Raw genomic sequence first — 25472 nt, 5'->3', positions numbered from 1 at the left:
TGCATCAACACGTTTCCAATGGTCAACTTTCCCACTCCAAACTGGTTCCTGACTGATGGGTAGCTTCTGCAGTTGCCAGCTTGCAGATTGCAATAGCCACCTGCTTGTCCACTGGCAGGGCAGCTCTTAATCTTGTATCCTTGCACCGCAGGGTGGGGGCAAACTCAGTGCACAGTCCCATGAAAGTGGCTTTTCTCATCCGAAAGTTCTGCAGCCACAGCTCGTCATCCCAGACTTCCATGACAATGTGATCCCACCACTCAGTGCTTGTTTCCCAAGCCCAAAAGCGGCGTTCCACGGTGCTGAGCATTTCCCTGAATGCCAGAAGCAATTTTGTCGTACGCATCAGGCGACTCGCTACTATCGTCGGACTCCATCACTTTGGATCTTAAGGAATAGCTCAACTTCCAAACGTGATGTGCTGGCGAGACTCGTCAGCATACTCCTCTGCAGTTCGGGCTCCATTTCCCACAGAAATCATGCTGCACAGAAACTGAGAGTCAAGATGGCGCCAAACGTGGACGGAAAAACAGGGATTGCTGGGATGTGAAGCGATGCATCACGGGGCGTTGGGACAGGAAGCAGAATGACCCGCCCCCTTCCCACAACCTATGGCTCCAAAATGGGATGAGGTGCTCCGTGGGATAGCTGCCCATAATGCACCACTTCCAACACCGCTGCCGATGTGGCCACACTGCAGCGCTGGTAGCTGTCAGTGTGGCCACATTCCAGCGCTTTCCCTACACAGCTGTATGAAGACAGCTGTAACTCCCAGCACTGCACACCTGCAAGTGTAGCCAAGCCCAGAGACTGTTTCCCACATGTTCCAGCAGTCAATTGCTGGGTTTTTAGCATATTAAACACGCCTTGATTTCCATAGATTAGCCCCCAGTGATTCTTAAATAGTCAGTTTACTGCTGGTAGTCACTTGAGAGCTAGCCAATCTAAGGGCTAAAGGAAATGGAACCTCTAAGGGTACATCTGCACTGCACAAAAACCCAAACCCATGGCAATGAGTATTAGAGCCTGGGCCAACTGACTCAGGCTTGTGCTATGGGGCTAAAAATAGCAATGTAAATGTTCCTGCTCAGGCTCTGAGAGCCATCCCTTCTCTGGGTCTCTGAGCCCAAATGGGAAAATCTACATTACTCTTCTCTCTTCGCTTCCCCCCCCGCCCCCCCACTAGTGTGAACAAGAGTCAGTTGATGCTCACTGCCACAAAGGTATGTTCTTCAGTGTAAATGTATCCTGAAGCACTGAAGCTTTGGATACAAATAATTTATCTTAAGGGGAGAAATGCCCCGAGATATTCTAAACTAAAGTTGTCCTAGTGCAGGTTCTAGAAGTATATGTAACCTCAAGATTCTATAGGGAGTCTTACCAGAGCTGTGCAGAAGCTTCTCTTTTAAAGGGGACACTGATGCATGTACCTCACTAAGAGGCACAAAGTAGGTGGGGAAAATAGCCTGTCAAACTGGATTGGAGGAGAGCTAAACTGATCAAGTAATGTCACTCCCTTAAACTCTAGAAGTGCCACATGTAATGTCAGTCAAAGAAAATACTGTAGTGGCCCCTCCATGGATTTGAATAAATCTATGATTAATCGAATCACAAGTGTTTAAACTCCATATTAACACCCTTATCCCTCTCTGGGAAGGGAGATTGAGGCTCTTCAGAGGCCTTTCCCCAGTTGCTACATTTCATAGGAAATACCAAGTCCCCTTGATCTGATATTATAGAACTTGAGCATGAATTATTTAGTTTATAACTCTCAGATGTTTACATATTTTCTAAGTTTGAGTAAACAGGACACTTCTGGTTTTGCTTAGTTTGACTGGACTGACTGAACCAGCATTTCATCTTTTTTATGTCAGACTTGTACGTGCTGGACTGTCTGCTCTGTCCTGTATGTCCCTGGATGCTTAATGCTTGGCAACTGCTATGCAGTAAATATCTGAACTGGTTCTCCACCAGCTGTGTAGCCGTTCAGTTGTTAGAGGTGGCAGCAGGGTTATGGGAGACGGGGGGTGGGGGGTTTAGAGGTGGGTGTGTGTGTGTGTTGTTACAGCATGGACTGGTCCAGTTAAATTTCCACTAAAAGGGAAGGAAAACTACCAGTGATTTCTTTAGCAATTTGTCCAGGGCTCTACAATAATCCAAAGCAAGAGGCACTGTTAAGTTTTGGTTGCTTGTCATACAGAATGTTTGTTTCTTTTCAGTGATGTCTACACTCGAATTGGGTGATAAGGTTAATGTCGCTTTTGATTTCCATAGTTTAATTTTTTTTAGATGTTTGTCTTCTTTGATTGCAGTCGGTAATCTTAAACTAATTTGCAAGTATCTTTTTTGCTTTGAAAACCATTTCTGTTAGAGCAAAGAATATAGAAAATCCTTTACTCATTTGGTTTGTGCTGCTTATCACGCACCTTCTGGTTGGTTCTTATCAACCAAAGCTGAAGGGTTTTAGCCAGTTTGTGGCCCTCTAGCCCAGATTCACTCCTCTGCTGAATACTGTATTGGCACCATGAACACAGGAGCATGCATACTAGTTTATTTTCCTTTCAGAACTCAAATGTTTGTGTAACCTAAAATTGCAGGTAGACTTATTTATTTTCCAATTTTGTTGTTTCCAAATTCAGACATGGAATGCTGGAGGAGGGGATCTGGGATATGGTCCAAGAATGACTTGGGAAATAACCTTGATGTTTTTGTCAATAGATGTAAAAACTTGTGTATATAACTTTTTTTCATGCAAATCTTTCAGCTTCAGATAGCATGAAGCTGAGACTTCACTTCAGTGATTCTTTCCTCGTCCATTCCTGGAAGTTCTGTTTCTATCCTTGTCCAAGGCCACCTTCATATTAATTCTGGTTTGGGATCTTGGATTTCGACTCTGTCTACACTAACATTTTACTTCCAAATTTCTTCCCAGTTGGAATGCTAAGAGAGACTGTCTGCTGTATTTTCTTTGACTGACATTACATGTGGCACTTCTAGAGTTTAAGAGAGTGACATTACTTGATCAGTTTAGCTCTCCTCCAATCCAGTTTGACAGGCTATTTTTCCCACCCTTTGTGCCTCTTAGTGAACCACATGCAATGGTGTCCTCTTTTAAAAAGGAAGCTTCTGCGCAGCTCTGGTAAGACTCTCTATAGAATCTGAAGAGGTTACATATATGTCTAGAACCTAAAATTGTCCTAGTGCAGTTTAGAATATCTCAGGGCATTCCTCCCTTTAAGATAAAATTTTATTACACCTCTACCTCGTTATAACGTTACCCAATAAAACATGAATTCAGATATAATGCAGTAAAGCAGCACTTCAGGGAGTGGGGCTGCACACTCCAGTGGATCAAAGCAAGTTCGATATAACGCGGTTTCACTTATAATGTGGTAAGATTTTTCTTTTTGCTCCCGAGGACAGTGTTATATCGGGGTAGAGGTGTATTTGTATCCAAAGCTTCAGTACTTCAGAGTACATTTACACTGCAAAATACACCTCTGTGGCAGTGAGCATCAACTGACTCCTTGTGGGGAGAAACTTGAATTAAAATGCAAATGTTGATAAGGCCACTGAATAGAGCCCTTAAGGAGCCTGCTTTGTGTGTGAGGCAAAGGGTGTAATAACTTTTACATAGTTAAGTCAGGTGTGTGTGTGTGAAGAGGATGCTTGACTGAAATGCTTCATGGATAAAGCTTTTTCATTTAAGGCTAAATCAGTCCTGCGCGTGCTCTCTCTTCGGCTCGATCCTCTTTTGGTCAGCCAGTCAGTTGCTTAAATTGGACAGCATGTACTAGCAGCAGTATCAGAGGAGCATTTTAGTAACTGAAACCAAGAGGACTAGGCATTTTCTCTGGCCTCTCTCCTGCCAGACATTATGTTCAGTGGTTAGGAGGTGGGCGGTACCATCTAGCAATAGTTAAGCTTTTTGCCTTAATGAGTCAGCTATAGGCCAGGGATTGCAAGCCAAGCCTTTGCCTTTCAGATACACTTCCTCTTAGCTGGAAAGATGATGTCACCATTGTGTGAAAGCTATATTACTTCTCCTTTTATGGAGATGTACAGGCTCAAAATCGGAGTTGCTCATGCAGAGGAAGTGGGTGATAAAGGCCTTTTAGGATGTTCTGTAACTAAGACGCTTAGCGCAAACTGAGTGTTCTGTTCTAGCCTTCTAATTTCTCTTCCTCCCTACTCCCAAAGCCACCTGAGCTGGGGTTGTAGCCACTTGCCTATTGTACTAGCATATGCAAAAACAGTTCCAGAACTCGTACAGTCCATTTGCTATCTCACAGTACAATGTTACATAGATGATTTTTACATACGTTGCTTGTAAAAATCATCAAGTCAAGTTATTTTTGTGCAAATGCTTTCAGATCCTGGAACCAACCTAAACGTACTCTATCTGGGGACTACAGAGGTTAAGAATGGTTTAGTGTTTTGCATAGGCAAAAAAAGTATGTAATATGCAGTTACAGTGTATTACTCTACACCTTGAATTTGAAGGCTGAACTACTTTCTGGATCCTTGAGATTACTTTTTGTTTGCAAGTACTCTGATACTGTGGTAATAACTAAATAAAGCTTAGATAGAAATATTTCTTTGCCAGCTGGTCTGAAGTACAGAATTGTTGCTGCAATTAGACTGTTGGTTTACTTATTAAATATGTAATTCAGAGGAGTGACTGTCTGAAAAGCAGATTGTTCTCAATTACTTTTTTGCTTGCCCTATAGTAAACAATTGAAGTTGTGAGTACCCAGTATGAGTAACTTGCATGTGCCACCAGTTTTGGAGATGTGGGAGGTGGGCCTCTAATAAAATGAGTCCCTCTAGTTCTGGCAACTGAAGTTTGACTTTGGCCATGGTTATGCAAGGAAGATCTGAGGGTTGTATGGAATATGTAACATCCTGGAATTTAGAGTAAGTGCCTCTTAAAGTGGAACAACTTCTAAGAAGAGCTGCTTGTGTGGCAGTTTAACAACTCTTTGGTCTTCTGCTAGGATCCTACTTCCCGTGGCTCAGCCCAGCATTTTGAGTAGTCTGTCTGCACACAATTAGAAGAATTCCAGCTATCCCAGTGATGGCTGTTTTACAGTGCTGGTAAAGAATTTCTCCTTAAATTCCAAACTGGAATGTTTCCTTTTATGGTAGTGTCTGCATATAGCTGTGACTTGCCTGCACTTGCAGGTACATTCCTGATGACTTAAAGGGGGAGGTGACTCGCAGCTGGTCATGGGAAAAGCAAATGGGAGGGGGTAACATAGTACTGAAAGGGTCCACCTTTATTGTCTTGGACTTTTCCTGTATGTTCACCAATTGATATGTCTAATTCTGTAGTAAGGTGTGAAAAGGAGACACTCTACTTACCATCCACCTATGGAAGATACTAACTAGACTGCTGCTGTGTCGCCATCTCCCTCTCTCATATGAGATTTTAAAACATTCTTCTAGACCAGCGGTTTTCAAGCTTCATTGCATAGCAACCCCTTTCGGACAAGAAAAATTACTTCGTGACCCAGGGGGAGGAGGAAGAGCCTGAGCCCCACTGCCCAGAGCTAAAGCACTCAGGCTTCTGCTTCAGCCCCGGGTCCCAGTGAGTCTAATGCTGGTCTTGGCAACCCCCTTAAAATGTGATCATGACCCACTTTGAGGTCCTGACCCACAGTCTGAGAACTGCTGCTCTAGATAAAGTGTCAGCCAGGGCATTTGATTTGTGTATGTTTAATTCTAGTGTCCATCATCTTTGTTCTGTTTGACATCTGGCGTGTATGGCTGTTTGCCAGTGTTTTATCACGAAGTATAGGGAAATTACCTTTTTGTCTCAAATGTGCTTCCTACATGAGCCCCCAAGTACCCAAATGAGAGTGTAAGCTTTTCCGGCAGGTGAGCTGCTCATCATTAGTCAATTTTTCAAAAGGCCATAGCTACATATGAATGTGCTGCAAAACCAGCCAGGTGTCTGCCCTACTGAATACAACACCTGGGGCTATGTGCAGATGAATCATTAGTTATTCCCCAGTGCACCCTCCAAGTGCCCAGTCATGCAGAATCCTGGCGCGCGCCTTGGTGATCCATTGACCGACTGGAGACCTTAATGGGTGTGGCCTTCTGAACTGCTTAGAAGTCTGTCTTTATACCTGTCATTCAGCTGTGGATTTCTTAAAGATCTACATTGAACATATCTTAAGTCTTCAGTGACTGAAGAGTCTGCCACTTCATTATAGGTAGTAATATCTATAGTTAAGGTTGCCAGATGCTTAATTTTAAGACCCTATTTTCTTTTTTTTTCTTTTCTTTTATGACTTAAGCCATTTAGGCAGAGACTTTCCATGCCCAGTGTCTGCCTTGCACTAAATATTTTTGGCAAGTTTCAGTAAAATGGTTGTCACTTCCATGGACAAGATCAGGGGAAAATACATTTTTGACTAGTTTAAAAAAAAACAAAACCCACAAACCTCTTGCAACAGTTTCATTAAGAAGCCCTACCACTTCCATGTTTTAAAGCAGGGACCTGAAATTTGCCTGGGGTGATTGTCCTGGTATCTGATGTGCCTTTTGCCTTTGGGTGAATTTTTACAGAAAAGGGCTAGATCCTTGGATGTATAACCAGGAGTAAGAAAGTTATGCATGTTTTGTTTTTGTTTTTGTTTTTAAACCTCTGTGTATGGCATTGGTGAAACTGGTACTGGAATACTGACCAGAGGGCTAGTGTCAAAATTTTTAAAAGGATATTGAAAAAATGGAGAGGGTGCAGTAAAGAGCCACAGAATATCTGAGGGCTGGAGAAAATGCCTTACAGTGACACTTAGAATGCAATCTGTTTATCTTACAAAAAGAATGTTGAGAGATGACTTGATTACCGTGTACAAGGGGAGAAAATACTAGGTACTGTAGAGCACTTTAGTTTGCTTGAGAAAGGCATAACAAAAACAAATGGCTGGAAGCTGAAGCCAGACAAATTAGAAATAGAGGCACAAATTTAACAGGTTGTTTAAGCACTGGAACATATATCAGGGGAATTTGTGGATTCTCCATTTCTTGATGTCTTCAAATAATGACTGGATATCTTTCTGGAAGTTCTCGTCAAAAAGTTTTATTGGGCTAAATATATGGGTAACAAGGTGGAGGAATAGCTCAGTGGTTTGAACATTGGCCTGCTAAATCCAGGGTTGTGAGTTCAATCCTTGAGGGGGCCATTTAGGGAACTGAGGTAAAAATCTGTCTGGGGATTGGCCCTGCTTTGAGCAGGGGGTTGGACTAGATGACCTCCTGAGGGTCCCTCCCAATCCTGATATTCTGTTCTATGAAACAGAATGGCCTGTATTAAAAGGTCAGACTAGACCTAATAATCCCTTCTGCTCTTAACCTCTATGAACTTGGGTTAATTCAGAGTATCTGAAAATCTCCGCACATCATGCTCAGAGACTTGATTGGCAGCTAAATCCTTGAAGATTCAATCTACACAGAGCATACTGCATCCCCATAGCTCCTGTGTGAAGCCTGACTTCACAGAAGCAGTAATGCTGTCCTCCCCACAGTAACTGAGTATCTTCCATTCATGGGCTAAGACTCTCCCTGCAATTGCTACTCCTGACTACTAGGAGCCACCATAGCACTGGGCTCCAACTGAGCATGGAAACTCTGTCCTGTGCTGTCTCCCCCTACCGATACCTAGCCAGCATGGAGGAGGAAGCTACCTGAATTAGGAACAGAGGAGGGGAAAGTGATTAAATACTAGGTCAGTGGAGCAGGGGGAAGGATAGGAGCTGGGGGGAGAGGGAACAGGCTGGGTGGAGTTAGGAATGGGGGGGGAGGAGGATAATAGTAGGAAGTGGATATGGGGATAGGAATGGTAGGAACCATGTAATGGGAGGATAGGACTGGTAGGGATGCAGGGGAAACCTTGAACAGGAGCCAGGGAAGGAAGGTAGAAACGGGGGTTGAGGGAGAGGAAAGGGAAGAGGCTGGGACATAGGGGTGTTTGTGAAGATATATTCACTAATGGTTTTTAAAAATCTAAGACGCTATGACAGCACCATAGTAAAGCCTAAACACTAATAGTTGGGTTTGGATGGTGTTCAGTAAATAATACATGTGGCCACATACTGAAATGTTAAATAGTTATCCATTCAGTGAGCACCATCCATTCTGGACTGAATGAGGCAGAAAGGGTGTGGGTAGGTGTGTGAGGGAGAGCGAGGATGGTATTTGTTCATGTAATTGAATACTCAGTGCATATACGCAAGGGATCTAAATTTGGGTTTATGGTTGACCTTAATTCTGGTATTTCCTGTATTTGACCTTGCAACCTTAATGTTCTTTTAATGTGGAGGGCTTTTGTGTGTAGTAGTACAGTACCTCAATCTTGAACTTGCCACATAAGAAATGGTTAAAGCAAAAACCTTTAGCCACTTCTTTTTTCACTCTAGCATCCCCATCTCAGCTAAAGCTGTAGTCAATGCTTTGGCCTCCCTTGCTTTAACAGACAGGTCAACATCCGCAATAGCCTTGTGGCAGGGTTTGAGTTGCATGGCGTATTCTGCATTTGAGCACAGGAACAAATCAGGAGGAGGGGTTTCTATTCACGCCCTGGAAAAAGCAAAATAACAATTACCTTGTTTTGTGTTGAACTACAGATACATCTGGACAGGTGAAACTAAAATGATGATGGTGCTACCTTTAGGACTTAGTATAAGAATGGCCTTACTGGGTCAGACCAAAGGTCCATCTAGCCCAGTATCCTGTCTACCTCCAGTGGCCAATGCCAGGTGCCTCAGAGAGAGTGAACCCAACAGGCAATGATCAAGTGATCTCTCTCCTGCCATCCATCTCCACCCTCTGACACACACAGGCTAAGGACACCATTCCTTAGCCATCCTGGCTAATATCCAATAATGGACTTAACCTCCATGAATTTATCCAGTTCTCTTGGGGAGAGAGGAGGAACTATACCAAGGTTTAGAGGTGACTGGTCATTCTTGTGAAGACACTTGCATGAGGGTGCTTAGTGACTTCTGCTCTCCATGTTTTGGGAAGTGCCAGCATACCCTCTGGACTTAATAGCTTTTGTGGTGTAGGCAGAAGTGAGTTTTGGCCTGTCTGATCCTGTTTCTTTTATTTCAGATCGAGAGGATCAGTCCATTCTGTGCACGTGAGTATTTACGTTTTTCAGCTTGTCTTGCTGTCTGCTCTTGTTAAAATCCTGCTGGAGGGCTTAATTGGGGGTTTACTGGAGTCAGTATGTCACATGATAGTGTAGAGGCTAGGGAACATTTGCCTGTTTAAATCCTATTATTAGCATCCCTTCCCTGCCCACATCTCCCCTATTTCTGCACAATGATTCTCTGTCATGAAGGAGCAGGAAATAGGTGATCTTAAGGTGATGCCCTAGTGGAGATGTTACTTTATTGATGCTTGGAAAGGACTCTGGAAGACCTGGGGTAGCAGTGGTGTGTGTGTGTATATACAGTCAACAATGCAACTAGGAAGGCAATAGCCATGTGCTCTCATTCCTGCTATCTAGGTTGAGGTTGTAGGGAATAATGTGCCTACTCAACATTGCAGTTTCCTCTTCCGAGCCTAAAAGTAAGACTGATTCCCCCAAACCCTGTTAAGTTCTGCTTCTGAAGGAGTTAACTACAGATCTTTGCTTATGGGAATTCCTTTTAAGGAATTCACTTAACTGCCTTTGTGTCTCCACCCCTCCCCCCCCCAATTATTCCTCAACCACTTGCATATGAAGGCTGCCAAGTGACTAGAAAGCAAAATTTCCTCCCCCCCAGTCACAAGAAACTGGCTGAGCAATAGGACTAGAGCATGGTACTGGTTGCTCTACTGTTCACTTAATGTGTTCAGGTTCTCAAATCAATGTTTAATGGCAAGAATGCAACTAAAAGCACTGTGGTCAGCTGAAAAGCATATTGGGTTTAAAAATGTGAATGCATTTCCCCCATCTTGTTCTTGAATGAATCCCAGGCTCTGTCTTTGCAGAGGTGAATCGGGAGCTGGTAAGACAGAGAACACCAAGAAGGTCATTCAATATTTGGCTCATGTTGCTTCCTCGCACAAGAGTAAAAAAGACCAGGTAAGTGCCTGTGTTTACTACAAGGAAGCTGCACTGTCATGCTGAGCACATACAAGCCATGGTACGCTAGGAGATACCTTGGTTAATACTGGCTGAATAAACATTAGCTACCAACTTGGGCATAGGGGAGTCAGGAGACAATGAACTATAAAGCTACATGCAAAATTGTCATGGCTCCAAACACCCCACAAGTCAGGGGCCATTATTCTCTCCCATAATTCCATTAACTTCAGTGGAGATACACCAGTTTTTCAGTGTCTTGGTTTCATAGGTGGGTGTGTTTAGGGGCACAGTTTACAAACAATCACATATTATTCTTCTGACTCACTCATATAATTCGTGACCAATCCAAGCAACTTAAGTGATCCTGGAGACATGGTCTCCTTTATTCTACTCCTCTGTATCTTGGGACTGATTGTGAAGTCTGCTGTACAAGCACAGTCTCCAATTTGGAGAGGTTCATGGATATGAGCTGAAGACTTGACTGAAACTATAACAGAATTTTTAAATGGGTGAAAAGTATCTAAATACATTAGATCAAGGGTCTCTTTAGTTGTCTCACTTATTTTTTTTTCCCCTCCCTCTCCCCTTGATGGATTATGACCGAACTCATCAGTTGTGTCCTCTTAGGTGAGCTGCACGTTTACTGCACGTTCTGCACCAGGAATGCGTTTTGTCCCTTTGTGCGATTTGAGCACCTTTTCACTTCACACCAGTGTCACTTTCTGCAGCTAGAACAGTCCCATAGACAACTCACAGTTCTGTTTTTGTCATGCACAGTAACCTTTTGTGAGATGCTGTCAGTTAGAGATTGCAGATATGTCAAGTTCACTCATCTAGTCTGCACTCAAGGTCTCGCTTGTAGAACTTCGCAAGTGCACTCTTGAGAAACTATTCCTGTATAGTGAACTAACCAAGGGGAGTTGAACTGAACCTGGCTTTCCAAGAACTGCATATAGAGCCTCCGGTGTGCATGGTGTTCCTAACCAGTTGGAGTTGACTGGCTGTCTAGCCTTCCACCACAGCAAGTTAGCTGTGAGTGCAGTTGCTGGGAAAGGTCAGGAAGCTGCTGCCCTGAGTGTACTGGATGTTCCAACACAATGAGCTTGTTAGTCAGAGGTGCACACATGGGAAATGCAGTTAACTTCTGAGCTTTATAATGAAACCCAGATGCCAAGCGGATCTTCAATATCTCTATGTAAAAACCTCCTCTTAGTAATTTTAACAATAGCCATGCTCTGCGTGTGTGTTTCTAGGGTACATTAAAAGGATACTCTTTGCATGCAGATGTGTATGTATGTGTAAGCACGCCGTTCTAATGAGTGGTTTCTGGAATCAAAATGAAAACCTAGCCTTCCATGTGCCAGACACTGAGATCTACAAAACCTTTTGCCATGGGCTGTCAGTAGCTGTATTTAGAAACAATTTTGTTTTTATATTTTTTCTTGGCATGTGTGATCATGGGATGGGGAGTTAAGCATTCTTCCGCTGCTTATTCTCAAGTGAAACTTCAGTCATCTAAACAGACCAAGGATCTGGTTACAGTATAAACCAGCCTTTTAGCTGGGCTTAATTCATGGCTTCTGAGTTCAAGCTCCATTTGGAAGGTTCTCTTAAGGAATCCTGCAGCTCGTTTTGTAACTCTGGTGGCTCCATGTTGGTTACCAGCCTTACCAATGAGGATTAGAACTATTCAGGATCCTTAATGTTAGATGGTAATGAGCCGTCTCTGCAGCCTGGCTGACCTTCACACTCCCTAGGCCTGGCTCTGGGTTCCAACTCAGGTTGTCTACAGATTAGTATAGTAACTTTGAGACATCTGTTCACCTGTCACAGGGCTGGGCAAACTTTTTGGCCTGAGGGCCACATCTGGGTATGGAAATTGTATGGCAGGCCATGAATACTCATGAAATTGGGGTTGGGGTGCAGGAGGGGGTGAGGGCTTTGGCTAGGGGGGAGGGGGCTCTGGGGTGGGACAGAAATGCAGAGTTCAGGGTGCGGGAGGGGGCAGAGTGCAGGCTTTGGGGTGGGGCTGGGGATGAGGGGCTTAGGGTACAGGAGGGTGCTCCAGGCTGGGGTTGAGAGGTTTGGAGGACAGGAGGGGATCAGGGCTGGGACAGGGGATTGAGGCATGGGAGGGGCTCAGGGATGCAGGCTCCGGGCAGCACTTACCTGAAGCAGTGGCATGTGCCTCCGGCTCCTGTGTGGCCAGGTGCCTCTGCTGGGGCCTCCCATTTATAATGGCCGCAGTTCCCAGCCAATGGGAGCTGCCAGGTTGGTGCTTGGGCCGGAGGCAGTACGTGGAGCCCGCTGGCTGTCCTTAAACATAAGAGCCGGAGGGGGGGATGTGCTGCCGCTTCTGGGAGCCGTGCGGTGTGGTGGCACGCGTGTGCCAAGTGGCTCCCGACCGCACGTCCTGGCTGATGCGCCAGAGCAGGACAAGCCCCAGACTCCACTCCCCAGCGAGAGCTGGAGGGCTGGATTAAATTGACTGGTGGGGCTGGATGTGACCCGCGGGCCGTAGTTTGCCCACCCCGACCTATCACTACCCAAGGGAACAAGTCTGCAGACTGCTTGTGCTAACCCCCAAGGCCACTAGATTAGGCCCCGCTGCTGGCACCATTAGATTGAGGATGGAGCATGAATCTTGGTCTCCTGCATTGGCAGTGTAATACAGTAACGGTGTTACATTTGATAGCCTAGAGCCTTTTGCATTTCTGGTATCTTTTGATCAAGAGATTAAATTTACAACGCAAGTCTCTGCTTTTTCCTACTTTTTCAAACAAAAACAGATTTTTTTAAAGCCCTTCCCTCCGCTGCAGTGGGGGGTGGGGAGGGACACCCCTTCCACTGATTTCTATTGACTTGGAAGGATTCTAAAGCAATGATTAATGTGTTAGGTGATTTTTTTCCCCCCAACATAATTCACTGCATTTATAGTGGTAAGTACTAGGCAAGGTGAGGCTGCATTTAGGGCATAGAGCATTCCATTAAAATACCTGTTTTCACTTAATCAAATTGTGTATTGGGGAATGAGGCAAGTGAGTTGTGATTGAAGCTTTCCATGTTTGCTGTCTACCTCACTTCACCTGTCTCGAATCATAGAGTAGAGTACTATTTTCAAAATTAAAATTATAACTTTTTGCAATCAGAAATGCAAATGCCATGTTGCAACTCTGGAAGTTTTTATCATGAGTGATGTGGTGCCTGGTGCTGTTTTCTTAAAGCTTCAGCTGCTGGAATTGTTTGTTTTTCCTAGTTTTAAAGAAAGTTTGTAGCTCTCATGGTTGTAGAGAAAAGCTTGCAATTATGAACCATAAAGGCTCAAAAACCAGAAAGAAAATAAAAAGAAACCAAAACTTATTTTTTAAATTGAATGATTAACGTAATCTCCTGATCTTTAGAAGCTTGCCTCATGATTTTTATTTTTAAACATGGGACTAGCAAGGTTCCTATTTTTGGCATATGGCTCCTCCTTTGGAAAGAATCTCTTAGACGTTGGGAGTATATGAGGAGAAATTCTGAGTTTTCAGTGGGCATCAAAGAGGTTGGTAACTTAAACTGATATGAAGTCACGGGGGCGGGGGGTGCTAATGGCCCAGCTGCACATTGCCACTGTAGGCTAGCAAGCAGACCTAGAAGCTGGTACTGCAACAGTTTGCACGGGAGGGAGGGGGGTGTTTGTATCCATCTCGAATGCATATAGAATCTTTTTTTAAAATTGTTTAAAAATCGGCTCAGGACCTGCAACTACTGGTACAGAAAGGTTGGCAGTATCTTAATTACAGGATCTCAGCAGTTAGTGCTGAATTCTGCAAATTGTAAAGTTTTTCCTATTGGAAAGATAGTCCTCAGTATGCTGCTGCATCTACCTGGCTAATGGGCCATGCAAAAACAGTCTTCAGTCAAACAATGGCTGCAGAGGTGTGAATGCTGCTTCCTCCTGTGAAGTATGACCTGAAACCCTACATGGACTACTTAAATACCAACATCAAAAGCACACTTTTTTTCTACTTAAAACGAACACTAAGGCAGTGTTCAGGTTACATATTCATACATCAGTGAGGGAAGGAGCTAATGCTTTCATGGTAACATCAACCTTTTAATCAGATGTAGGATTATAGTAGCATACTGAGAACTTGCTTCTGCAAAAGATTTGGTATTCCTGCTGCACTGCAACATTCTACCAAGCTGGTTCCCATGATTAGTCTCTGATTTGCTTAACTTTGGCCTTTCCCTATTCCTCTCACCTCATGCCCCCCCACCCCGCCCAGTCCCCGCTTACCATTGTGACCTGCTTACAGGCAGCTGACATGCTACATGCCTACTACTATTGTGGGTCTCCTTACCAACTAGATCCTGCTATCCTAGCCCTCCCCTTCTCCTTGCTTCTGACTCCACCAACTTCCATGTGTCACTAATTGCACCCTTCATTCTTGAGGTTAAAAAACATGAAGGAATTAACTTGCCCACAATGAACATGTTGCTGTGAGAGTCCTAACTGTCACTTTCCAGTTCTTGTGCAGCTAAATTTGGCCTTGCCGGTTTGAATTTTTTTTTTAGCTGAATAATTTAAATCCATTTAATACCAAAGTCTAACTGCTGTTTTCTTCTGAATAGTCTTTTGATCTTTACCCATGGTCCTGCAGTGAGGTTGTAATGTTGAATTTGTGACATCACTCATTTCTATAGTAACAGATCGCAGTCACAAACAGGATTAGGACTTCATTGCAGGATCACTGGACAGAATGGAAACTGTTAGAGAGTAGGCGTGGGTGTTGCAGCTCACCCATTTCAGAATAGCAGGAGACCTGCAAAATTACTGATAGACTTTTTATAGCAAGTTTTGAGGTTTTCTTCTTAGCAGAGCCAAGTGTGACCTTATGGTAGGGGTCGGCAACCTTTCAGAAGTGGTATAGCAAGTCTTCATTTATTCACTCTAATTTAAGATTTTGCTTGCCAGTAATACATTTTAACGTTTTTAGATGGTCTCTTTCTATAAGTCTATAATATATAACTAAACTATTGTATGTAAAGTAAAAAATAAGATTTTTAAAATGTTTAAGAAGCTTCATTTAAAATTAAAATAAAATGCAGAGCCCTCCGGACCGGTGGCCAGGACCCAGGCAGTGTGAGTGCCACTGAAAATCAGCTCGCGTGCCGCAGGTTGCCTACCCATGCCTTATGGGATGGATGGCTGCTGTCCCAGTCTATTCCTTCCTGTAACTAAACATCTTATGTGCACTTGTGACAAAGTGAATAAAAACTTAATTGTGGCTGTCTCTTCTGTGTGTAACTCTGCAGACTAATAGAAATGATTGACTCTGTACTTCAGGCTTGTAAAGGAGAGTTGTGACCTGAACCCAGCAGTAAGGAGTAGAAATGGCAGGGTTCTAATTCCAGATTTTAACGTTGGGCAAGTCACTTCATATCTCTGCCTAATTTTTACCATCATTAATGAGTATATTTATTTTAACCACCTCTAGAGACAGATGAGGATTGACTAATGTTTATAAATGCACTTTGAGAATGAAAGGAGCTGTAAAAGTACTTTTTTGTCATGTAAACACACCCTCTACAATCTAGTTTCTGGGATCAGCATTCATGGGCAAAAACACTGGGCTCTGTTTCCATGCATCAGGAAGTCCTGAAGGCTTACTCTCCACTACTACAAGGAGAAACCTTAACCCATTTGTCAATTTCAGTATGTGAGATGGAGTGTTTTTTGCATTTGGCTAATTTTGAAATACATGGGACTCCCTACTTCTAACACAGAGAAGGGACAGTCAGTTCAAGGAACCACCTACAGATGTCTGGAAAATGTGTATATGCTCCAGAGATTGAGCACTTAGTAGGGACAGCAGTTCTGGCTGGTCTCTCCACCCTGGAACTCTGTTGCCTCTGGGGAGGAGGAGTGTGTGGAAGTGGGAAGACAGCGGATAAAACAGTTTGACTCAAATACCAGTGGCTGCCTTCTGTTGCATCCCCACAGAGGAAGCTTTTGCTGGTCTGTGTAGAGATGAGAGCCTCAGTGTAAGCAAAGATTATTCTCCCCAAACCCCACTGTGACGCAGTAAGGAGTGGGATGTGTTGACCTGGGAACATCTGTTTAGTTTTACTGAAACTGTCTGCATGGGGGATGGGAGAGCTGGGGATGACTTTAGGTGAAGGATGGTACCTGAGCCAGGAAGGGGGGTGGGGTGAACTGACACCTTTGCCTGGGAAACTGGACAAAGGGACAAGGGGAGAGGAAGGGGGGGAGAGAACCTGCTGGAGGGGTTTTCAGTTTCAGTTTTGGGCTGTCTGGGAAGAAGCAGGGAACACCAGGGAACACCAAGTCTGGGATCTAAGATCTTTGCCCCCCAGAGGGACCTGGCTGAGGGGTCCTGGTTGTACCTACAAGCTCCTGCTTGGGACTGTGTTCCTGTCATCTAATAAACCTTCTGTTTTACTGGCTGGCTGAGAGTCACGGTGAATTGCAGGAAGTGAGAGGTGCAGGGCCCTGACTCCCCTACACTCCGTGACACCCACAAAAACTGATTTGTGTTCTGATCTTCTGTTACTGGTGAGCTCATCCTGTGCAGAATCCAGGGCTCCCTCCCAACTGAAAGCCAGGTTTGCTTTATTCTTCCGACTGGGAGGCAGGGTGCTGCTGGGATGTGGATGTGACCTGGGGGAAGAACATTCCTTTCTCATTGCCCCCAGAAAGCCTAGGGGATGTGCCTTAGGCAGGGAAGCTTACAGGACTGCCTTCTGGTAACTGAAGTCCAGCACCAGAAGAGGTAAGTATTGCACTGATGCTGACTGGTTGGAGAGGAGAAAATATTTCTTCATACTGAAATGAACTCAGTCTTGCCAAAAGAATCAGTGGCACCCTAAAATGTTTGTTTGGGGCAATATTGCCAAAAATCTAATGTGGCTTCTCTACATAGATGCTAAGCTGATGTGAGATGAAACCTGGAACCTCTAGGCTAAGGTGTTAAAAGCTGCTGTCTTCATCCACTTTTTGGTTTTCTGTCTAGGGAGAGCTTGAGAGGCAATTGCTTCAGGCTAACCCTATCCTGGAGGCTTTTGGAAATGCCAAGACAGTGAAGAATGACAACTCCTCAAGATTTGTGAGTACTGTTGTCCTGCATGAGTTCTGGTGTCCCCAGTGTTCCAGAGGGGAGAAGCCACTAGTTGAATGAATTGTGGGAGTCTTGCTTTACTTTTGTGCCTGATCTGCAGTCCTGGGATGTTCTTTTCTGTAATTTGCTTTTCTTGAGTGAAACTGGGACACAGTTTTCATTTGTCACTGGATTATCCACAAAGGACTGATAGGATTGAAGATGCTGGAATGCAAGATGTTGAACCTTTCCCAGGGCTCCATGTGCCATTGTTTCAGTCTATCAAATTCATTTTTCTCCCGAGGAGAGAGTAGTGACCCATATTGCATTAATTCTAGGGGGGCAGTAGAAAGCTTCTAAGGGATGGGGAAGCTACACTTGAAACCAAGTTGAAGTGTAAATGGTTGAAGAGTGGTTGAGCTGTGGTGGTGGTCAATCTAGAATGCTGTGTCTATTTATGGCACCTGGAACTGAGGTGGAGGGGATCCACTTCAGATTGAAACTTAACATGTTTCCTGATGCCAAGGCAATCTGAAACCATGTAATTTGATGGACCTTTCTCTCTCATAGGAGTAATTTATGGTGTCACGGATGTTAAATTGCTTCATAATCAGGGAGTGTTGTGAGCTGGCTGGGCTTGTGGTCTGTTTAAAACTTGTCTTAGCTGTTAATTATGTTGTTTGGAGCTGAAAGACCTATATTGGGTCCTCTACCATTTTGCTCTAGCTGTGATAGCATAAGAATACTAATATTTCTGCTAATCTCTTTCTCAGGGCAAGTTCATCAGAATCAACTTTGATGTCAATGGCTACATTGTGGGAGCCAATATTGAGACTTGTATCCTTTGCACGGAACCATTTAATAGAAATAATTTACAGGGTGTGGGGAATGGGAACATGCATATCTATCTACCTACCTACCTATATACAGCCAAATAGTCTCTTCCACCTCAACAGCAACGAAGTCAGAGGGCTCCCTAGACTTCTGTCGGCACCTGTCGTCTTAGGCTAGAGAGATCCCTGTTAAGATCTCTCGTTTCGTCTGCAAGTGAAAAGGGAATCTCTTTTTATTTAAACGGTCCAGCATTTTAGAACCTATGTTTGGGGTTAGATCAAGAATCCCTTCTGGATGAAATAATTGTAATGTTATGGGATAGTGGCATTTTAAGCTGTGACATGCTGAGTAGACTTGGGATTCCATGACCCTTTCATGTTTTAACCAGGGTAGATGAGAAATGTGGCAAATGTCTTTCCTCCCTTTTATTCACAACTTAGTCTTGCATCCCGGTCCCACCCTTAAAATGAGGATTAACTCACGAGTCCAAAAGCGCATCTTAAACTTAATCAGCCACTGAGGTTGTTGAAGGGTGTGTTGCTGTCAGCCTCTATGGCACTTACCGAAAGCTTTGAAAGGTCAAGGCAGATCACTAAACCGCCTGTCACGCCAACCAACTTGAAGGGCACTGACACCAAATAGAACCTCTTTTTTTCTCAGATGAGAATGGAATGGAAAGTTACTTGTTAGTCTCTCCGCTGTTCCTTTACTCTATAAAGATCTCTTGGAGAAATCACGTGCAATCCGTCAAGCCAAAGAGGAGCGAACCTTTCATATCTTCTACTACCTATTGTCTGGGGCAGGGGAGCACCTGAAGAGTGAGTACCTTGTGCTGTAAATAGGGTCCCTTTCCCCTAACTGCCAAATGGTTCCAAACACTTGCAGTCTAGGCCCTATTATTTCCCCTCTTCCAAAGCCTGGAACTGCCTCCCACTGTTTGCTGACCAGGACCTCTCCTTTCAACCATCTCCTTAACTTTTCTTTTTTTTTTTTCCCTCTCCTTCCTGCATTGGTACCCCTGCCAATGATGTCTCCACACCCTTCCTTATTGTCCTGTCCCATGTTTAGTCTTGTCTAATACAGTGCAAGTTCTTCAGGGCAGGAACGATCTTATTGTAAACTTGGCAATTAACAAAATACAGAATAACATTTGGCACCTATGTAGCACTAGGTGTGCCTGTGCTCTGTTTGGGTAACACCTCAAGATCTCAATCTAAGCTTCCTGTTAAGTAAGCAGTTTAAACTCATGCCTGTCACTGCCATGGGAGAGGGCAGACAGACTGGAGAGGTGAGGGGCAGGGAGAAAACTCACTTCATAACCATCTGCACAGCATTAATGGCAGAACATACTGTTCCTAGAGCTGCGTGGTGACCTCCATAACTGATTTGAAACAAACAGGATACCTGAAACTGGACACAGTTGTAGGGCAGTCTCTGCTTCTAATGAAAGTAGGATCCAAGAACCACTGGGGCTGGTTTGGCAGTGTGCTGGGGGATGGGATGGAGGAAAGAAAAATAGTCTGGGCAAAGGAGCATTCTGATCTGTAACTACAGAAATGCTGTTACAAGAAAAACGTAAGACAAATGATCTAAACATAAACCCTGGTTCTCCCCGCAAGACTGTTTGTTTTTCACTTTCTGGGGACAGGAAAAGAACTAATGGACAGATCTTCAAAGGTAATCGGGCACCTAACCTGCTTAAGTGCTTTTGAAAATCTCACTAGGCGCCTATTTTCATCTTTAGGCTCCTGAATACCTCTGAAAATCTGAACCTGAGTCTGTAGTGCAGAGGTCCCCAAAGTAGGGGGAGTGCCCCCCTAGAGGAGTGTGGAGGAACATTTTTGGGGGGTGGTGCAGTGGAGCCCAGGCCAGCCCCCTCCCCCATGGGGGTGGGGGGGAAATGCCATCCAGCCCCTCCCTGCCCCTGCTCTGCACCGATCCTACCTCCAGTTGCATCCCTGGCTCCCAGTCCTGCACCTGGACCCATTCCCAACCTCAGCACAGCTCTGCTCCTGGACCAGCGCTGGCCCCAGCCATTAGCCGTGGCTACATTCCTGGGCCAAGGCTGGGGGCAAGGCCCCTAGCTGCCATGCCCCACCACGGTCCAGCTGCGGCTCTGCTTCCATCCCAGCCTTGCCCCCTGGCCCTGGCTCCCTTCCCAGCCCCAGACTCACCCCCAGCTGTGGCCCTGTCTGTGGCCCTGTCTCCCCCCCCCCCCCCCCCAAGCTGCTGCCTAGTGGCAGGAGGGGCATGCACAGGGGTAAGGGAGGCATGACCTGCTAATGTTTGGGGACTGCTGCTTTAGTGAAAGAAGCCAGAAAAACAGAAACTGTCTTGTCTTTGTCTCTGCTGGATATTGTTGACTTCCATGCTGATGGTTTGGCGGGGGTTCAGGGGGAGATGGTTGGAAGTGTTTTTAAAGAAGCTGGGACTGGTAAATCAAGACTTCTGGTGGTTATAACTGACTTTCTTAGAAGCTTGTACAAAGGAGGTAATTCATTTGCAACTGCCTAAAAGAATGCTAGCTTGTTACCTATAATGAAGGCTACAATAATTCCTTGTCTTTTCCTCCCTCTTAAGCTGATCTGCTGTTGGAGCCTTACAACAAGTACAGATTCCTTTCAAATGGGCATGTTACGATCCCGGGTCAGCAAGACAAGGATATGTTTCAGGAGACTCTGGAGGCAATGAAAATCATGGGCATCCCAGATGATGAGCAGATAGGTATGGATCCTATGAAGGGCTTGGAAATGCATGGGAAAGGATTAAAAAGAATGGAACAGTCTGATCATATTCAAAGTACATGAGGGGAAGGCAGTGTCTAGTATACCAATTACACAAGTCAATTAGTGGTATCTGAGAAGCAAGCTGGCTGGTGGTGATATGGGAGTGGCCCATCTCAAAATTCACCAGTACAGCTTCAGCTAATGCAGAATGCAGCAGGTCACTGTGCACAAACTGCCATGTCCCAGGCTTGTTCCCAGTCTGTTGTGAGTGCTATACATAGTGTTTACCTGTAAATTTCTCATTCGGTTCTCACATGGGTGCCTTTCATGGTATTATCGCTAGAATTTCCTCTACTCTGCAGCCTGCCAGAGGCAAGACTTGGCCTTCTATGGGATCTATTGCAAGACATTTGTTCACTTTAGATTTCTCAACTTGGGCCCATAGCCATAGGGGTATCTACTCCACCAATGGTTGGAGTCGCTTAGTTGTGAACAGTGGCACAAAGCAATGTACCTCTCTCCAGCTTACTGCCCAGCTTGCTAACCAGAAACTAATATTGTCCAACATCTAGATACAATAGTGATAGGCTCTTCTAAAGCACTTTTTTCCTCCATCTACTTTCTAAGAGTGGCCAAAACTCAGTTAGTTATTTTGTCTTCTCTCTAGTATCAAACGTCTCAATTTAGTATCTTTTTGTTCATCTCAGGGTATGTCTACACTACCCACCGGATCGGCAGGTAGTGATCGATCTATTGGGGATCGATTTATTGCATCTAGTGTAGATGCAATAAAATCTATCCCCGATAGCTCTGCCATTGACTCCGGAACTCCACTGCGGCGAGAGGTGGAAGCAGAGTTGACGGGGGCTGCCTCCTCACGGCCAGGTAAATCGACCTAAGATACGCTGAGTTGCGTATCTTAGGTCGACTCACCGCCCTCCCCCGCCCCCAGTGTAGACCTAACCTCTAAGTCCTCCTGTAGTTCCTGAATCAGTCAAGGAGGCTGGAACCAATGTGTAGGTGAAAAGACACCTCTGCATTCTAGTTAGGGATTTGGCAACCTAATGTATGGCCAAAGAAACCTGATGTCCACTTTTTAAATTATGCTGTAGGGCACATCTTTACTGGCAAATGGAAGTGGTTCCAATAGCTCACTTGCAGACATGCATGGAATGCCATTTCCTCTCTGTTCAGGGTGTGAAAGACCTTAAATGTTCTTTTAGGCTTATGAGAAACATACATATGGCAGCTGGTTGAACAGTTCATTTATTTGGTTTGAATGCGAAGTCTAAACATCTATCTTTTTAGATGAGATAATATAAAAATAAGCTTTCTGTTTGAGTGCCAGGGCTCCAGATTCAGTGGGTGCATGTGTGCTGCTTTCCTGACAGTCCTGAAATATCTGTGGAGGCTTTGTTCACTGTGGACATGTGGGCCAGAGATCTTGTAAACTAGCTAGTGCTATAGTAGGTAGAGGGAGAGGCCACTTGAAGAGGAAGTAGAATAACCAGTTAGTAGCTAACTATTTAGTACCACTAACAAACTTGCTGCTCGGTGAGACTTGAGATGAAGATGGCATCAGATCAACACTTATTTCAATATTTAGTGTTAAAAATTCTCCATCTCTGTTCTAGCATCTGATGCTGATTCTTGAAAGAGCTAAGGGGGGGGTGCTTCGGTATGTTGTCCGCAGTGGTACAGGTACTTCAGTGGACATCCTGATACCTGCAGTCTATGCTGCATATGTTCCAACAAATGGAGACCTTATAGCACTTGTGCCAGGGAAGTGAAAGTGTGCTGAATGAAAAGAACAAAGATCTGCCCAACCTTAACTGGCTCACACCCTAATGCTGGCGTGGCCCTTTCAATGATTACTGTTACACAATGGAAATTTTCACCCTCTTAATCTGATGCCTGAGGTGAACAGGAAGAAAGTCAGTGCATGCTGCTCATACCTTCCTTACATGTATTGCTCATATGCAATTTTAATTCTTTGCTCTATAAAAGGTCTGCTGAGAGTGGTCTCGGGTGTTCTTCAGCTTGGCAACATAGTCTTCAAGAAAGAGCGCAACACAGATCAAGCCTCTATGCCAGACAATACAGGTAACCAATCCCACAAAAACAACCAATACTTCTCTCTCTAGGAGCTTCTTATCACATATGCAGGGGATAAGGGATCATATTTTATAAAGTTCTCTGCTTTCCAAAGCAGCCCAAGTTCTTGAACAAAACACAAATGTACAAATCATTTTATTCAGTGCTGAACTGCAGCCACCTTTGGGCAGGAATGTGGCAGTGTTGCTGGTGTTGGACCAGAAATGAACATGGTAACTAGTTGAAACTGTTATACTATTGCCATGAGACCTGAGTGTGTTCAGCTGTGGTCAGATGTATGAGAACACCTATAAAACATATTCTCAGCCTAAATCATGCGCCTTGCTCAAAGGATTTAGGGAAATATCCCTTCAGTAGTCCGTTTCAGTTAAAATCCTGCTTGATAAGACCTGAGAGGGCAGATTGGTGATGGGTAAATTATACATTTACCTTAGCTACAGTGTTCTCTCTAAATAGGTGTAATTAGCATGCTGTTGGTGCATGCCTGGGAGACTTCTCTCCATTGCCCCATATAAAAAGGGTACAAGTGGGTGCATTTTCTAGTGGTGTCTCACAGGGATCTGTTCTTGACTCTACAGTTCTTAACACTTTTGTCAATGACTTAGAAGACAACACACAAGCATCACTGTTAGTTTGCATGTGATCCCAAAATTAAGGGAGTGGTAAATAATGCAGACATTTCCCTGATAGAGCAATCTGGATTGATAAACTGGGCATGAGCAAACAATTGGCATTGTAGTATGGCTAAATGTAAACATACATCTAGGAACAAAGAATGCAGGCCATACTTACAGGATGGGGGGCTCTATCCTGGAAAACTGACTTTGAACAAGATTTGGGGCACGTGGTGAATAATCAACTGAACATGAGTTCCCAGTGTGGTGCCATGGCCAAAAGGGCTAATGTGATCCTAGGATGCATAAATGGGAATCTAGAGTAGGAGCTGGGAGATTATTTTACCTCTGTATTTGCAACCACTACTGGAAAACTGTGTCCATTTCTGGTGCTTATAATTCAAGGTGGATGTTGATAAATTGAAGAGGGTTCAGAGAAGAGCCAGGAGAATAATTAAAGGATCAGAAAACATGCATTAGCAATACATTCAAGGAGCTCCATCTATTTAGCTTAACAAAGAGAAGGTTAAGGAGTGACTTGATTACTGTCTGTAAGTAACTACATGGTGAACAAATATTTAATAATGGGCTCTTCAGCCATTGGATTATATTGTACCATTCTTGCAAGTTTGAAGGTTGAAGCTAGACAAAATCAGAGTTGAAATAAGGCATAAATTTAATAGAGTAATTAACCATTTGAACAATTTAGCAAGGGTTATGGTGATTCTCCATCACCGACCACTTTTTTAGTTTGTTTTTTTTTTAAAGAAAATTTTAAGAATAATTTTAGGAAGTTCTATGGCCATGTTACTTAGGACTTCGGACTAAGTGATCATAATTCTGGATTTAGAACTGATGAATTGTAGTAAGAGGCCAGTAGACAGGAGGCTGCTGAGGACAATAAAAAATGGCCTTTGGATTATACCTTCAACCATTTTCACAATTTAGCAAATCCACTTCAAATGGTTTCCCTCCAGAGAGGGGAGGGGATTGTCTCATACCAGATGAAATGCTCATACACTTGATTACAGTTAACTGAAGAGGCCATTCAGCCAGTGCAGATAGACTGATTAGCTGGGATTCCTTTTGTATATCTCAGCTACTTGGATGCATCCTCAAAATGGGTGCAGGCAGTTAACTGGATGATGCCACTAGGCCAGTGGTCCTGTAGTATCACCTACAATTTATTTTTGTTTCCTGAAGCAATTGAACACACTGCAGTGTTTTTAGATCTCTTCTTTGATTGTCTCATTAACCTGTTCAGTTAAGAGCTATTCATTGCTGGTATTTGACTCTCTAAGGGATAGATTGCCAGGAATATCTTTCTCCTTTTGTCATTTCCCTGTGGTGAGGCAAAAGGAGCATTAATCTTAAGGTGAACATCTCTTTGCTTCCTCTTCTCCTTTCTAGCCGCTCAGAAAGTATCCCACCTTTTGGGTATCAATGTGACGGACTTCACCCGGGGAATCCTAACCCCTCGTATCAAGGTGGGACGAGACTACGTCCAGAAAGCTCAGACTAAAGAGCAGGTATGTGTTCTGCAGAAGGAAGTGAGCTCTTGTAGTAACATAGCACTAAGATTAACATAAGCACTAAAGACTTCCATAACCTCAGATAGCATCTTAATTGACTCAGATAGTTGCAATGAGAGATGTAAGCAATGGAGTGTGGAAACTGCTTTAGATTTGCTCCAGTGATCTATAGTGTATAGAAGATTGTGGTGGTGCAGAGTGAGGTAGCTCTTATTTCCCATGTATACTGGCAGTGATAAGGAAATGTGAAAATGGCAGTTGGCTGTCTCCAGGGAGTGAATTATCCAAAGCTGGCACATGGCAGTCAGCCTCTGGGGTAACTCCTTGTGGCCTGCCATGGCATTGTTCACCCTGCCCCAGTTTCCCCCTGGGAAACTCCTTGGCAGTCATTTATCTGCATCACCTGGCAAGGCACCGGTAACCAATTTAGGTGATAGTCCCAAGTGCAACATAAACAAAAAGGG

At 44.2% G+C, this 25472-nt stretch overlaps 1 protein-coding gene across 2 annotated transcripts in view; it reads left to right on the top strand.

The window, feature by feature from the left end:
- The window catches only part of MYH9 (myosin heavy chain 9), a 103276-nt gene that overhangs the window by 36622 nt on the left and 41182 nt on the right, over nt 1–25472 (top strand). For both annotated transcript variants that reach the window (XM_030545437.1, XM_030545445.1), the window contains exons 4-11: nt 9121–9148; nt 9988–10081; nt 17104–17196; nt 17961–18024; nt 18741–18839; nt 20602–20745; nt 22755–22850; nt 24887–25005. In XM_030545437.1, coding sequence (XP_030401297.1) covers nt 9121–9148; nt 9988–10081; nt 17104–17196; nt 17961–18024; nt 18741–18839; nt 20602–20745; nt 22755–22850; nt 24887–25005 — 737 coding nt within the window. The remainder of the gene's footprint in view (nt 1–9120; nt 9149–9987; nt 10082–17103; nt 17197–17960; nt 18025–18740; nt 18840–20601; nt 20746–22754; nt 22851–24886; nt 25006–25472) is intronic.

The sequence above is a fragment of the Gopherus evgoodei genome, chromosome 1, assembly GCF_007399415.2.
Source record: "Gopherus evgoodei ecotype Sinaloan lineage chromosome 1, rGopEvg1_v1.p, whole genome shotgun sequence".
Classification (NCBI taxonomy): domain Eukaryota; kingdom Metazoa; phylum Chordata; order Testudines; family Testudinidae; genus Gopherus; species Gopherus evgoodei.
Note: the sequence above shows the minus strand (reverse complement) of the source record. Positions and strands in the feature narration are given on the sequence as shown.